The sequence below is a fragment of the Oncorhynchus gorbuscha genome, linkage group LG19 (genome assembly GCF_021184085.1).
Source record: "Oncorhynchus gorbuscha isolate QuinsamMale2020 ecotype Even-year linkage group LG19, OgorEven_v1.0, whole genome shotgun sequence".
NCBI classification, from domain to species: domain Eukaryota; kingdom Metazoa; phylum Chordata; class Actinopteri; order Salmoniformes; family Salmonidae; genus Oncorhynchus; species Oncorhynchus gorbuscha.
In genome coordinates this window covers 23,465,271-23,481,468 of record NC_060191.1, presented here as the reverse complement: position 1 = coordinate 23,481,468, position 16,198 = coordinate 23,465,271, and the positions used below count along the sequence as shown (strand labels likewise).

Sequence of the window (16,198 nt, the reverse complement as noted above, 5' to 3'; positions counted from 1 at the left end):
ACTGAGTAAAGGGTCTGAATATTTGTGTACATTTCGATTTCAGTTTAAAAAAATATATACATTTCTAAAAACCTGTTTTTGCTGTCATTAGGGGTATTGTGTACATTGAGGGGGGGGTGTAATCCATTTTAGAATAAGGCTGTAGGGTACCTGGAAAGTCAAGTGGTTTGAATACTTTCCTAATGCATTATTTATGGTCAAATGGATGGATTGGTGGTAGAAAAATCACAACACAGAACTGCCACATTAGCAGCTGCTCTATAGACGGGGAATTGGTAGGTAATGCATTTTATTCACCCTATGCATTTTTCTCACATGTAACACCAGCTCGAGGTCCCCCACCTACAGATTGAGGAAGCAGTTGATGTCCCTGCCCAATAGGCTATTGACAGGTATAGAAAACATGTGGATTTGTGCACAAACTGGCATGGCAACTAACAAAGAATGTTTGATAATGATTTGTGATATTTAACCAAATCAAACAATAACAGCCTTTTAATCATTTTATTCAAGAACATTTAAATTTCATAGGAGTCACAATAGCTCTTTCCACTGTTTTTACAGAACAATTTAATAAAATAAACAATAGAACAAATGATTAAGTTCACATTATTAATTTTGTGTGGTGATTGTGTGTTGACCTAATACAAGTTAGTGATTACTTTCAAACTGTCTTATGTCTCCTGAATGAGAAGAGCTGATGTTGATTCAAAACATTTGGTAAGTAATTAATATTAAAAAACTTAAAAGGAGTGGCAAAAACCCTATTCCTCTTAACATTTTAGAAACACACTTTAGCTGCCTTTAATGTTTGGATTTATGTAGGAAAATAACATTCAGCAGTTAAAAAACAGGTTTAGAAGGGTATTTTTTTGTGTTTTTTATACTTGGACAGGATATGGACGGTATTCATTTAAACAATGCATAAAAATGGATATGAACATGAGAACCCCTTGGAACAGCTTCATTACCTCAAATGTAAGCCCACAATGAACTATAAATGATATCTTTTAATATAAAAAAAACTTGGTAAAAAATACTTATTTTAAACTGTACAGTCACCAAGTACACAGAATGATCACAACTTCAAACAGTTCTTCATTTGGCGTCTCCAGCGGCCTCAACTTTCGCCTAGAAACGAAGAATGGACTTATCTCAGACATACAACAAAAAACTGTATGCAATGAATAACCTTGGGAAGAAATGTAACTTGAAGTTATTTCCAAAAGAGGATAGAAAATAAGAAACCAATTATTTACGAATATTGAACTGCATCTAACCCCGTAGGCCTACTGTATTGTTAGTGAAAATAATATTTTCTAAAGACCAGTTATTTTTGTGCAAATCAATTAAATTACGTGCACTAATTTATGCCAGAAGCAAATAAATGACAGAACCCCAACACCATAACAGTGTAATAACAATTTCCACAGAACTGCTGGATTAATATCCTTCTACAATTCACACTGAATTGAGTTGAGCGCCCATCAAATAAGTAATGCTTGTATGTACAGGTGGGCTGACTGAATCACATCCCCTAAGAGGTTGAATCCTCATCAAGGGGCAGTGGTTTTTTCCTGGTAAGGGTAACTGATGTATTGCAGACAAAGTCATGTACAGCCTAAAGAGAAACCAAATCTAAACCCTAAGGAGCATTGGAAGAATCACATTGAATAGAGAGCAAACAGATCCTTTCAGGAAACAAACCTCAGCCTTGGCATCACCGTTCTCAGCGGCCTTCTTTCCCTTGACTGCCTTCTGAAGAAGAAAAAACACATTAGCCACTGACAGAGTAATTTTCTCTCCTCTCACTTCCTTCAAGATGTTATGCATCTTGTCAAATGCTCAGCAGTGCCAAAATACTTTTGAGGCTTTCCCTCATGTGGCTGTAAAAAAAAAAAAAAAAGGACAACTTCTGAGTTGATGCCAAAGGTCATGAATCAATAACGCTTAGGTCAAGGGTTAACACAACTGCTAATAAACTCTAGATGCAAAAACAGAACATACTTTAATAATAAAAGACAGATGAAACAAACACTTAACATACTTTGGGTGCTGCCGCTTTTTTGGGTTTGGCAGCCGGTTTTGGCACAGGTCTCTGCCACAAAAAAAAAAAACAAGACAGTAATGAGGGTAAGTAACAATGAGTTTGCAATACAAAGAAATGTACAGATCCTAAAGTAGCCTATATGAATGGTAATACTTACAGATGACAAACGTGCGGAACGTCTTGCAGGCTGAAGAAAGGAACACATTTTACACATCTAACCATGACTCAACTACTACTATAACAATCCCACTTTAACAAACTACAACTTTTAAAGCATAAGGAAGCATTCATAAATAATGATTGCACAGATGTATCGGCAAATTATCATTCATAAGCAAATGTCATGCTTTATAACGCATTTCAAATGAGTAATGCCACATTTGACAAAGCACCCACCTTTTATATCACCCTTTATGTATAAAATTGTGTTTACAAATGATCTGTGAAGCATTTATGTAGACCAAATTTCTCAAGACTTTATGAACATCCTATACAGCATTTGTAAGCTGTAGTTCAGTTAAAGTGTAACAATTATAACCGAAAACACTAGTTAACAGATTAGAATTAACATTGTGAATACTTGTATGCATACCTCATCGCCCTTGGTAGCACTCTGAAAACAGTAGAAAAATGTTTAGAAACTGTGAGGAAATGGAATTCCTAAAGCACATTTTTAAATACGACGAATAATAAATAAATTCAGCTAATGTACCACAGTACTGCATATGCCTGGGTTGTAGAGCATAGGTTCTTTTCAAAAAGTAAGGTAACTGGTGCGAATGTTATGTCTATTGTTGCCCTCTCTCATTCTATGTAGGGCCCCTTTGATCAAAATGAAGCATCACATTCCCAGAGAACATGCTGGGCTTTTGTATAATGTATATTTTGCATAACGGATTACATACACCACAGTGAGCGAGTTAGATACACATTTTTGATGACATACATTTCCACTGTTCTAGGCTACTTCTGACTTCGAAGGAATTCCCGCGCATATTCAAATTCAAATCTGTCCTGTCACAACAGTCGCGCGCTTGGCACTTCCTTTGTTTTGCGTCAATTCGCGCTCGACAGCCGTCAACAAGATGAAGTTCGCGCTCAATAAATGTACAGATCAACATTATTTCGACGAAGTTAATGCGGTGAAAGATTCAGTAATATGTTTTTTTAAAATGTATAACTTTAAGGTTCAACGATAAACCTAATTGAAAATGTCATTGAAAAGCACATATGCTGTTTGTGCGTTCACAAAGATGCTAGCTAATGTAGGCTATGCAAAGATGGCAGCCTGACGTTGAAATTAGCAGGGCTGGGGTAATGACTGAAGTTAACGTCAACAACTCTACCTAATGTTTGTTGGAAAAAAAATGCATTGGCAATGATTTAGTATTTACTGGTAAAATAGAGGATTCATAATATTGCATTTAAGCGTTGCGTCGGGTGCAAATGATTTTTGAGGCTCACTGATTCAAGCCTGCCTCAAACATGACTAGAAAACTAGACACCGAGAAGTTCTAAACTACTCGAATGAATAGTTAGATGTATGAAATACAGCAGTTGAGCCCCGCGAGCTTCTTCACAACTTCCAAGAAGCACCTAGCGTGTGATGCACAAATCGTACTTAGGTTGAGTGAATGAACTCGTCATAGGTATGCTCAATGTAGGACGAATAACCTTAATAAATATGGTTAATATATTTACACTTTATTTCTTATGTAATTGTCCTTTTTTATACGGTTTATTTGATATATTGATGACTGCGTTGAGAGGATGACCCATTTTGCCGCCATTTCTAAACGACGACATACAGTACTGATGAAGAGACCAAATGCAATTTTAAAACGGCCAGATGCAAGCAAAAAAATACAAATATATTTGTTAGCCGGAAAATTAAGCATTCCTTACCTTTCTTTTAGGCATATTGATGATTGTTCGGGAATTGCTACACAATTCCAATTTTATTTGATTTTATGGAAGTTGTTGGGTATCTCACTAAGCTCTTCAAGCCACGTTAGCAATGCAACAATGGTGAATGTAAAATAATGACTGAATGTAAAATATAAGATAGAAACCGGTTTGAACCAGTTTTTATATTTTGAAGTCAGACATTGGATGAAAACAAATCACGTGTTTGTGGGCGTCTCCATATTCTTAAAGAGAGAGTGCATAGAAAATACCACCGCTGTAACGAGGTGGCGTGGTTTCTGCAGGATTTGCAGACTGCAGCAAAGACAGTACAGTATGAAGATATGGATAAACTGCTTCTCCAATAAAAATCCCCAATCACGCTTGTAGGCGACCGCGGCTAGCTAAACTCAGGCGCCGAAACACGTAATCGGGTCTAAGGTTCGTCTCGCGCGGAACTGCGCATTTGCAGGCAATCAAATCAAAGGTACCCCTTCCATTCAGTTGTGTCATTTGGTCAATTTCACGAAGTTGGAGTAATAACATGCTCAACTACTTAATACATTGGGTTGTGCCTATATTTCGAGAAAATTAACAACCAAGGAATTACGTTTAACTTCTGTCATTGACTTCTATAACACCAAACCCCGACCTTGTCGGCTTGATCTGCTTCGCAGTGGTTCCCAGCAGTCTCGCGATGTTGCGCCTCTGGGTTTAGAAACTTTATGCCTGCAGTGTACATCACCCCGTCAATGATCCAAGCAAGATACAATATAAAAGGTTACCTATGTTACAAATAATACATTTGGATGTACAATTTGTTATGAAGCAGCATAATGTACATTAAACTAAATGCACATAATCACGTTTATTCTGCAAGATAAAGAAACCTGGTAAAAATATAGTTTGTTTTACATGTCAAATATGGGCATCCATGACCATAAAACAGTTATTGCACAAAACATGCATTGAAAATTTTACTTGACCAGTCCAGCACACATACACTATATATACAAAAGTACGTGGACACTCCTTCAAAATTGATTTAGGCTATTTCAGTCACAACCATTGCGAACGGATGTATAAAAATGGAGCACATAGCCACACGATCACCATAGACAAACACTGGCAGTAGAATGGCCTTACTGAAGAGCTCAGTGACTTACAACATTGTACAACATTGATCTGTTGTTATTGTGAAGTGGAAACGTCTAGGAGCAACAACGGCTGACAAATCACACTTCACCATCTGGCTGTCGGACGAACGAATCTGGGTTTGGCAGATGCCAGGAGTACGCTACCAGCCCCAAAATATTGTGCCAACTATAAAGTTTGGAGAAATAATGGTCTGGGGCAGTTTTTCATGGTTCGGGCTAGGCCCCTTAGTTCCAGTGAAGGGAAATCTTAATGCCACAGCATGACATTCTAAACGAGTCTGTGTTTCCAACTTTGTGGCAACAGTTTGGAGGAAGCCTCTTTCCTGTTTCAGCATGACAATGCCCCCGTGCACAAAGCGGAGGTCCATACAGAAATGGTTTGTCGAGATCAGTGTGGAATAACTTGACTGTACAAAGCACTCACCGTAACCCCATCGAACGCCAACTGCCTGCCAGGCCTAATCGCCCAACATCGGTACCCAATCTCACTAATGCTCGTGGCTGAATGGAAGCAAATATATGCAGCAATGTTCCAACATCTAATATAATAATAATATATGCCATTTAGCAGACGCTTTTATCCAAAGCGACTTACAGTCATGTGTGCATACATTCTACGTATGGGTGGTCCCGGGGATCGAACCCACTACCCTGGCGTTACAAGCGCCATGGAAAGCCTTCCCACTAGAGTGGAAGCTGTTATAGCAGCAAAGTTGGGGAATGAGATGTTCAACGATCAGGTGTCCACATACCTTTGGTCATGTAGTGTAGCTGGTGCTGTGGTAAATGGTGGTCTCCGATGTGTATCTCCTCTGGGAGTGAGTACTCTGATTCCATTGTGAATATCAATCCAAAGAGAATATCCATGGAATCCATTTGATGGACAGATTTTACAGAACAACTTCTAGAATCATTAGCTCTTTACCAGACTTATCTTTTTATTAGACTTTGATCAGACTTAGAATACACACATAAATATCCCACATATAGCCCCATAGGGGTAAAATTACTCGTACAAAATAAGAAGTTTCAAACCACTCAGCCCTTTCGGGAAGAGATGGAGAGATGTGATTGCTCCCCCAATTCAAGATGGGGAGCATTGTGTTCCCCTCATCCCCTCTTCATGCCAGAGCAGCTTGGCTGGTTAAGTCAGTGAGGAAGGAGTCTCTCTTGTGCTGGAGTGCACCAAGGAAGTCCTGAACCCGTTCCTCTCGGCTGGCAGTGTAGTTGAGCAGTGCTTCCTGTCTCCTCTGGGCATCCAGGGGCTTTCCATTGCCGTGGTGCTGTAGGAGGTCTGCAACACAGGCCCGGTCTGCCTCATGCTGCTGTAGAGCCTGTCCCTCTCTGTGTTGATCTCTGGCTTTCTGCAGCATACATAGGGATCAGTCATTCAAGCAGACCTCAGTGTTCCACACAACACAGTAGTTTATTACAGGTATTCAGATGATCCTGCTAATGAATTCTCGCTCAATGCTGGAAATGCAACTTGAAATAATGTGCCAAACATTTGTGGCAAAGGTGCACACGCGTTTAAAGGTTGGGTAAATATCGTAAGGTGGAATGTATGTGGGGGATGAATGAAGGAAAGAGAGAGTTCATACCTGAAGAGGTCTGTGATTGAGCTGATACTGCAGAATGGCATCACACAGATTCCAGAAGGAGTACTCTGGCCACAGGACTGACTGGAACACTAAGCAGGAGTGTGACGTCTACAGGATAGCAGACAAAAAAATTATTACATTTGTGTCTGCAACATTCTATAAACATTGCACCCCACTGAATAATCCCCACAGGTAACACCAGACAGCCTACATTTACAAAGAACAAGTCACGAGGTAGTGGGAGAAGCAGCTAAACCAGAGGCTCCATTGTCTGTCACTGAAGTCACTGAACAGGAAGTAGGTTTTGTCCTTACCAAAGGATGCTAGGCAAGAGGCTAATCTCATTAGCATTCAACATCACGCTGGAAACAGCTAGCAAGGAGTGTCTTTGTCCTTACCTGCCACAGCAGGAAGTCACTGAGTCGCACCTCTCCCGACGTGCGAATGAGCAGATCAGGATTGGGGGAGTTACTGCTGTACAGACAATGACCCAGCAGGGCCTCCGACACATCACTGGACACAACAACCAAGACAAGACTATATTTATTTTACCTTTATTTAACCAGGTAGGCCAGTTGAGAACAAGTTCTCATTTACGACTGCGACCTGGCCAAGATAAAGCACAGCAGTGCGACAAAAAACAACAGTGTTACACGTGGGATAAACAAAAGTACGGTCAATAACACAATAGAAAAATATATATATACTGTGTGTGCAAATGGAGTAAGGAGGTAAAGGCAATAAATAGGCCATAGTAGCGAAGTAATTCCAATTTAGAAAATGAACACTGGAGTGAAAGATATGCAGATGATGTGCAAGTAGAAATACTGGTGTGCAAAAGAGCAAAAAAAGGTTAATAAAAACAATATGGGGATGAGGTAGTTGGATGGGCTATTTACAGATGGGCTGTGTACAGCTGCAGCGATCGGTAAGCTGCTCAGATAGCTGATGCTTGAAGTTAGTGAGAGAGTTAAGTCTCCAACTTCAGCGATTTTTGCAATTCGTTCCAGTCATTGGCAGCAGATGACCAGTGAGATATACAGTGGGGCAAAAAAGTATTTAGTCAGCCACCAATTCTGCAAGTTCTCCCACTTAAAAAGACGAGAGGCCTGTCATTTTCATCATAGGTGAATGGGTAAATGTATTGTGAGATTTTGAGTGCAAACCTCCTTCCATCAGCAAGGGCATTGAAGATGAAACGTGGCTGGCTCTTTCAGCATGACAATGATCCCAAACACACCGCCCGGGCAATGAAGGAGTGTCTACGTAAGAAGCATTTCAAGGTCCTGGAGTGGCTTAGCCAGTCTCCAGATCTCAACCCTATAGAAAATATTTGGAGGGAGTTGAAAGTCCGTGTTGCCCAGCAACAGCCCCAAAACATTACTGCTCTAGAGGAGATCTGCATGGAGGAATGGGCCAAAATACCAGCAACAGTGTGTGAAAACCTTGTGAAGACTTACAGAAAACGTTTGACCTCTGTCATTGCCAACAAAGGGTATATAACAAAGTATTGAGATAAGTATTTGGTCAATAACAAAAGTTTATTTTCCTCCATAATTTGCAAATAAATTCATTAAAAATCCTACAATGTGATTTTCTGGATTTTTTTCATTTTGTCTGTCATAGTTGAAGTGTACCTATGATGAAAATTACAGGCCTCTCATCTTTTTAAGTCGGAGAACTTGCACAATTGGTGGCTGACTAAATACTTTTTTGCCCCACTGTACCTGCTGGAGTGCGTGCTATGGTTGGGTGTTGCTATGGTGACCAGTGAGCTGAGATAAGGCGGAGCTTTACCTAGCAAAGACTTATAGATGACCTTGAGCCAGTGGGTTTGTGGCGACGAATATGTAGCGAGGGCCAGCCAACGAGAGCATACAGGTCGCAGTGGTGGGTGGTATATGGAGCTTTGGTGACAAAACGGATGGCATGGTGATAGACTGCATCCAGTTTGCTGAGTAGAGTGTTGGAGGCTATTTTGCAAATGACATCGCCGAAATCAAGGATCGGTAGGATAGTCAGTTTTATAAGGGTATGTTTGGCAGTGCGAGTGAAGGAGGCTTTGTTGCGAAATAGGAAGCCGAATTCTAGATTTAAATTTGGATTAGAGATGCTTAATATGAGTCTGGAAGGAGAGTTTACAGTCTAGCCAAACACCTAGGCATTTATTGTTGTCCACATATTCTAAGTCAGAACCGTCCAGAGTAGTGATGCTAGTCGGGCGGGCGCGGGCATCGATCGATTGAAGAGCACGCATTTAGTTTTACTAGCATTTAAGAGCAGTTGGAGGCCACAGAAGGAGTGTTGTATGGCATTGAAACTCGTTTGGAGGTTTGTTAACACATTTGTCCAAAGAAGGGCCAGATGTATACAGAATGGTATCGTCTGCGTAGAGGTGGATCAAGGATTCACCCGCAGCAAGAGCGACATTGTTGATATATTCAGAGAACAGAGTCTGCCCGGAGAATTGAACGCTGTGGTACCCCCATAGAGACTGCCAGAGGTCCGGACAACAGGCCTTCCGATTTGACACACTGAACTCCATCTGAGAAGTAGTTGGTGAACCAGGCGATGCAGTAATTTGAGAAACAATAGAAACGCGCAGAAAACAAATCTCTGATAATGCAAATTGAACAATTACATTTGAGAGGGCCATGAATGCACTCTTATGTAATATTAACCTCCTGAATCTCTGTTGAAGTAGTTTACCTGGATTTGATAAGTCCCTGCTCCACGCCCCAAGCCATCTCTCTGACGGCATTAGCGATTTCATGTCTTGAGGTGTAGGCAAAGCACACGTTCAGAAAGCATCTGTTGGCAAAAGAGGGTGGGCCGTTAATGAATGAGTTATTACAGCTGTAAGTAGCCACTCCTGAAGACATCTTAGATGACTGAACAGAAGCCCACGTGTTGTTTTATGCATAGAGAAATTGCATTGCATTATAAACAACTGAAGTCCAGCATCTGCAATAATCATTGGTGCATTTGTCAAAAATGCAATGTTTTTCTGATGGCTGCACACAAGCTCACAGCCACCTCAGAGAAGTGAGGAGCAGCAGGATGATGAGGTGGCGATGCCTACTTGTTATGAGACCTGGTGGCCACCACAGCCCGGGCTATGTGCTGCTGCAGGTCCAGAGGCAGTAGAGTCAGGTCTCCCAACACCCGAATACACACCCCATGCTTCTCCAGATTCTCCCTGGATTGGAAGAGAGCAGACATGACCAAGTCAGGGTGGCTTTTGGTCCCCTGCAGATGCTATTTTGAGAGGGATGTCTCCTGCAGCTACTCAGCTGGTTGTTGTATTTATAAGCCCATTCATTGCACAACAATTCTAAATGCAATCCCATGTAATTATATATATATATATAACTGATAATTGAAGCGCGTCTCCCATTCAGCATTTAAGTGCAGGCAACAGGATATCAGCGCTTCAACATGTAAGAGGGAGGCAGTACGCATTTTGAAAACATCCTTAAATTGTTTGAACCGCGCACACGGATTTGGCCGTCATTGTAAATAAGAATGTGTACTTAATTGAGTTGCCAAGATAAATAAAGGTAGAAAAAAAAGAAAAAAGATTGCTGCAATGTAGCCTATAGGCAAAATCCGACCACGGAAACGTGGACACAATTATTTTACAAATACTTAATTGACAGCGCGCGATTTTCAAGTTTGGGGAAGCTTACAATTTATGCAACCATTTCTAGCAATTCTAATTTTCATATGCGCATTTTCGTGTTACAGTTTCATTTCAATAATAACGTTTTCGTTTCTTAAAATCAGTCACGTGTTTAAATCATACAAATCCGAGTTAAAAATTATACTAATGCGAGAGCACCAGCCTCTGCCATATGGACACATTGATCCATTGGCGGCTAAAGAAACGAGCGCACTGAACTCATCGCATAATCAACTAAGTACAAATACATAGTCGACTAAATAAAAACATACATTCATGTTCTTTCAAAGCACATTAATCTCTCTACTCAGACTCTCCTGCCTCCCTTTCTATCTTCTTGATTTGAGCCATTGTAAAGTGCAACATTTGTATCAAACCAATCAACTGTGTCTGGCCGGAAGATCTCGCTAGTGAACTTGCAACATTTTATCAACCTATTCCAGGCCCGTTTCCCGCGCAAGTGAGCTCGGCCCAGACAGCTGTTTTTGCCTAAGGGAAAAGTGTTCGGGTATTTTATGAAGTTTCCACGGGTTATATGGGCTCATCAGATCCATAAAATGTTGCTCTTTCACACCGACGCTTGGTGATTATCGAGGGGGAGATTGTTCAAATAGCCTACAGTGAGGAACTATATTTTTAATAGTCTTCATTATCATTCGCAATGGATGTTTTAAAAACCGACTTCGTTGACTTTCCTGTATTTCCGTATGCGTCCATTGTATGCGTTCATTAACAGGACAAAGAAACCAGACACATGCTCATGAATCCAGATTAAAGTTATTATCCCTTATTGATGTCACTTGTTAAATCCACTTCAAATCAGTGTAGATGAAGGGGATGAGACAGGTTAAAGAATTTTTTTTTGCAACTCAATATTAGGAATGTGTTCCTAATGTTTGGTGTACACATATGTAATGGGCAATTGATAAAAAACTATCAAAGGGCAAACAACTCACACAATAAATGCTTAAGAATTTACGTGAGACAGCGGAGCCATTCTAGAAAGAGACTCTCCTTTATCTCCGACAAATACCCAGCCCATTCTTCGTCTCAACATTTTCAATTTATACCCAAGACACTTTATCTTCACACATATTTTAGATGCTATTCACTGACAACCGCAACTCAATAATCAGCTAAGCCTATTTATTGCCCAAACGCGCTGCCCAAATTGCAAATATGCCTACTAGCTTTGTGATTTGAAACAATCCACAGCTATTTTCTAAAGAAGATAATGATCCTCAATTTCTCTGTGGCTAAGTCATGCTTTCTACTGAAGTATTTTGAATGATTTTATGAATTTCTGTATAGACAGAAGTCGTTTTTTTCCCTCACATGTGGATCCACTCTCATAAGCTGCGCTGTTTAGAATGGTGTTTTCCTGCAAATTCCATTTTGGCAAATGTTTCAAAACGACATTTTATTGGCTGCTTCATTACAGGAGTTGCATGTCCTGTTAAGATGAATTATCATAATCCAAATGTGACTTCTGTTATTCTGAGCACCATGGGTTGATTCCCTAATGGTTTACGCACCCAATGCATATGGATCCGGCAAATCTCTGAAATGGCCGTTAAAATTGACATTTTCCGTTGTCTGGCCCAAGTGAATTACTGAAACATCCTCCTTGTCGAGTTTTTAATGAAAGTGTCTGTAAAACACTTTCTGTGGAAAGATAACCCATCATTTAGCAGGTAGCTATATGCTGCTTTCTCTCCCACTCGCTGGGACTCCCACACCTAGGCATCTTTAATGGAAGCACTCTGGCTCCTCGGTTCTGACACTCACTGTTCTTGTAGCAGTCTGATGAACTTCTGCTTGGCCAGCTCCATCAGGCCGTCCACCTCGTCTTTAGACCGCTTGAAGTTCTCGATGCTGAAGGCGTACACAGTGACCTCATGGATGCTCAGGTTCAGGCACCAGCGTAGTGTCTAAAGGAAGGAGCCACCAAGGTTGACCATCAGTAAAGCCAACAGAGTAGTATGTATTTCTAATGTACTTGGTGACAGCCCTATACAAATACATGTTATGATGGTAAATGGTGAAGAATATGGGGGAAGTGCATTTAACCTACTTTTCTAAGACAATGTGAAAGCTCATGCAAAAGGGAAAGTATGAATGAGAACGACTATGATAGAAAGAACAATGACGACATCATGACACTGATGTCCCCTGGGAACCTCACCTCTGCCAGTTTGTCAAAACCCTGTGTGTGTCCCTCTTGGCGCTCCACATGACGCTTGCGGGCATAGCGCCGGTTGCCATCCATGATAAAGGCCACATGTTTGGGCATGGGCCCAGCCTGGGAGAGACCAAGGAGGGGTGGATGGATTCCATACAGATAGAACCATATTACATATCATGAAAATGTGGTTGTGACTCATTCAAATATCCTCAGAAGGGATGCATTTGCAAATAGATCACCATACCTTCAGTATGTTGGCTGAGAGCTTCTCAATGAGGTTCAATTCACCTTCCCTTATCCACGACATATTGAAAAACTCTTGACACCCCTGTGGAGATGCATGCATTACATCTTATTACATACATTAGAGATACATATAAACATACACCTATAAACAAGCAATTTATGAACATGGTTAGCCGTTAGGCTTGTCTGACAAATTCAGCAGTCGCTGGTTTGTATAGCCATGGGCTGCATTAGAAACAGTAGTGAGGGGTATGTAGCATAGTTACATATAGAGCACAGGCCTAGTTCAGTGGGGTGCATCAACAAACATAATGGCAGTGCATTCATTGACGTTAGTAGGATAAGGTGTGGTGGTTCCTTGCAATTTCCCTGACAAAGGACATCAGAGGCCACTGCTTTCTAGTCTTGAGCTGTGCTACAGGGGCTTTTCACCGCATACCAGACATACAGGGAGGTCTGAAATTATTGACACCCTTGATAAAGGTGAGCAGAACTGACTGTATAAAATAAATAATTCAAACATGAGCTGTATTGTATGCTCCAAAACAATGATATAATTTTATACTAATACAATTGCTCAGAGAAAGAGATTTTGATTAAAAAGTAATATTTTTTTCTCAAAAAAAGGTAGGGGTCAAAATGATTGACACCCCAGTTTTGAATACCTTTCAATACCTCAACTTGCAAGGATAATGGCACAGAGCCCTTTTCGGAGTACACATCGGGAGGGATCTTAGACCATTCCGCCATACAGAATCCTTCCAGATCCTTGATATCCTTTGTCTGCCCTCTTCAATATAGCCCCACAGTGGAGGTGTCATAATACCCATAAAACCTAGCGGTCAAACAGGGAAATGGTTCTGAGAAAAAAGATTGGAACCATTTCAATGTTTGACCACTAGGGTTTGGGGTACTCTGACTCATACTGTGATACTCTATTCAAACCACAGGTTTTCAAATGGGGTTTAAGTCCAGAGACTGAGATGGCCATTGCAAAATATAGATTTTCTGGTCAATTAACCATTTCTTTGTGGATTTTGAAGTGTGGTTGTGATCATTGGCTTGCTGGAAGATTCACTCGCAGCCAAGTTTTAACCTCCTGACAGAGGCAACCAGGTTTTGGGCTAAAATGTCCTGGTACTTGGTAAAGTTCAAGATGCTGTTGACCTTAACAGGGAACCAGTAGAAGCAAAATAGCCCCATAACATCAAAGATCCACCACCATATTTTACCGTAGTGGGTTCTTTTCTGCTCATGCATTCTCATTTAGACACCAAATCCACCACTAGTGTGTGTGACCAAAGAGCCCTGTTTTCATGTCATCCAACACATGTAAATGCCTGGAGTTTGCTAAACAGCACTGGTATTTGGATTGGAAACGGTGCATTGGTCCGATGACATGAAAATAGAGCTATTTGGTCATGCACCCACCAGTGGTGGGTTTGGGGTACTGTTGTCACGACACCCGAATTTTGAACTAGGTTTTTGCTCCAACCTTAATCAGGCTTTATCAGGCTACCAAAACAAGCTCTCCAGGAACAGGGTTGGAGAGCGTGGCATTAATGAATCAATGATAGTCTTACAATCAATATGACTTTGTTTTTACCAATCTAACTGCATAACGCTAATAATTTATTTGAATTGTAAATCGCTATTGATAAACAGGGTAAATCAAGATGTAGTCTAGGCCTATTCACAATACAGGTGAATGCATATTCAATAGGAGTGTGTGCATGCATTGAATTATTGAGGGTTAAGGTTAGGTTAAAGGGTTAGGGTTTGCTAAAAGGGTTAAGGTTAGGCTTAGCTAACATGCAAAGTAGTTCAAAAGTAATAAGTAGTTGCTAAAATGCTGAAGTTGTCCATGATGAGATTCTAACACCCATCCACCTCGACCAACCCCCCTGCTTTCGTTTTTTCCTATCTTCTGTAAACCATACTAATTTGAGTGTCTTGGACTGACATCTAGTCTATGAGACCAGTCTGAGCTACTGGTATCTTCTTGCATTCTAAAGTGTTCTAGCCTGTAATGAACATTGTTTTGCTAACAGTTGCAACATCTTCTACATGCCATGTTGCATCATTCAAGTTTGTGGAGCTAGCAGCCAAGACTCCCAGTGAGTGCAGTGTTTCCTCAGGACAGGCTAGAGTTAGCAATGAGTAAGTGAAGCAGGCGCGATGCGCTCGTGCTATAAGGGGACATCAACTGTGCTGATAGACAGACTTGATCCTCTCTCAATCAGTAGATGACGTGACACAATTTATATAAGTACTGAAACTTTTTTCATGTTCTAGTTTTTTTTTAAAGTACTGACGTTTCCGTTTACCGTGCAACACTAGTTTGGCGTCAATTAGAATGCATGAGCAGTAAATAACCCCATACCTACTTGTTAAAATATGTTGGTAGACATCCACGTCATCGGTAGCTTTTGTTGGAGGTTAACTGCCTTGCTCAGGGGCAGAACGACAGATTTGAACCTTGTCAGCGCTGGGATTCAATCCAGCAACATTTCTGTTAATGGCCCAACGCTCCTACCCACCAGGCTACCAAAACAAGTGTGTCAATCATTTTGAACCATCGCTTTTGAGGAAAATCATGTAATTACTTGTTAAACAACCTTTCTTTCTCTGAGCAATTGTATTCGTATAATATAACTTACAAAACATGTTGAGCAGACAATTGCCCAGTATTTAAATTATTTATTTTATAGTCATTTCTGCTGATCTTTACGGGTGTTAATGATTTCGGACTCCATTGTATCTGATTTGTTCTGATTACATACGCCACTAGTCTACATGCATGCATGAATAAACGGGATATATTAACCAAATCATATTCTGAAAACTAGCTATATGATTATGCATCTCTGATTCATGTGGATCAGGTCTTGGATAGCTAGATAACGATATCATAGCTACTGTAGCTAGCTAGCTAACACAAACCGGACAGGGAGCGATAACCAATGATGAACACTGTTTGAAATGTACAAAGCAATTGCACTTTCACTAAAATGTTCGATTTAATTCATATTGTTGAAAGAGATCATGAATTATCAACATTATGAGCCGTATTTTTACATATTTCACATACCTTCCAACTCACAGTTTAAGATGACGTCCCCTTCCTTATTCGATGGAGTGACGTAATCAAAAGACCGACCACTTCCGCCTGGAACTGTTTGTACAGATTTCTCTGCATGTGGATTGACAGGAAGTTTATTCAGGTAAATTGGTGTTCTGGGGTTCGAATAGAATATTTAAATATTTACTGGATCGGTTTCAAATTGGACTCAGTGCTATCCGGGATCTTGGGACGTCCCTACTCCCCACTGAAGTGGGATTTAAAATAGTTAAGGTCAGGTAAGGGTTATG

The 16,198-nt window shown here is 40.6% G+C and overlaps 1 protein-coding gene and 1 long non-coding RNA gene across 4 annotated transcripts; both read right to left on the bottom strand.

Moving 5' to 3' along the window:
• Positions 1 to 490: 490 nt before the first annotated feature.
• On the bottom strand, positions 491 to 4,099 carry LOC124005437. Its single transcript, XR_006833615.1, has 6 exons — positions 3,956 to 4,099; positions 2,643 to 2,663; positions 2,208 to 2,237; positions 2,048 to 2,098; positions 1,708 to 1,758; positions 491 to 1,131 (listed from the first exon to the last, which is right to left on the bottom strand). It is a non-coding gene; the product is annotated as an uncharacterized LOC124005437 (long non-coding RNA).
• Positions 4,100 to 6,030: 1,931 nt separating this feature from the next.
• Positions 6,031 to 16,027, bottom strand: dhdds (dehydrodolichyl diphosphate synthase). Of its 3 annotated transcripts, XM_046314696.1 has the most exons (10): positions 15,918 to 15,937; positions 15,214 to 15,370; positions 12,825 to 12,908; positions 12,581 to 12,697; positions 12,184 to 12,326; positions 9,796 to 9,912; positions 9,423 to 9,524; positions 7,112 to 7,226; positions 6,714 to 6,821; positions 6,031 to 6,476 (listed from the first exon to the last, which is right to left on the bottom strand). In XM_046314696.1, exons 3-10 carry the CDS (start codon positions 12,885 to 12,887, stop codon positions 6,234 to 6,236), a joined length of 1,008 nt encoding a protein of 335 aa, XP_046170652.1. In that variant the 5' UTR covers positions 12,888 to 12,908; positions 15,214 to 15,370; positions 15,918 to 15,937; the 3' UTR covers positions 6,031 to 6,233. The 3 variants fall into 3 exon arrangements, with proteins under 3 accessions (XP_046170652.1, XP_046170650.1, XP_046170651.1); XM_046314694.1 differs by lacking the exon at positions 15,214 to 15,370 and having other exon boundaries at positions 15,918 to 16,027; XM_046314695.1 differs by lacking the exon at positions 15,214 to 15,370 and having other exon boundaries at positions 15,930 to 16,002.
• Positions 16,028 to 16,198: the final 171 nt, after the last annotated feature.

What these genes read in the sequence shown, in the direction of transcription:
- dhdds (XM_046314694.1), bottom strand. Translation starts at nt 12,887, where the DNA reads ATGTCGTGGATAAGGGAAGGTGAATTGAACCTCATTGAGAAGCTCTCA. An exon ending in GTGACTTCCTGCTGTGGCAG is followed by an intron (nt 6,822 to 7,111) that starts GTAAGGACAAAG and finishes GCTATCCTGTAG; the next exon opens with ACGTCACACTCCTGCTTAGT. An exon ending in TCAATCACAGACCTCTTCAG is followed by an intron (nt 6,477 to 6,713) that starts GTATGAACTCTC and finishes TGTATGCTGCAG; the next exon opens with AAAGCCAGAGATCAACACAG.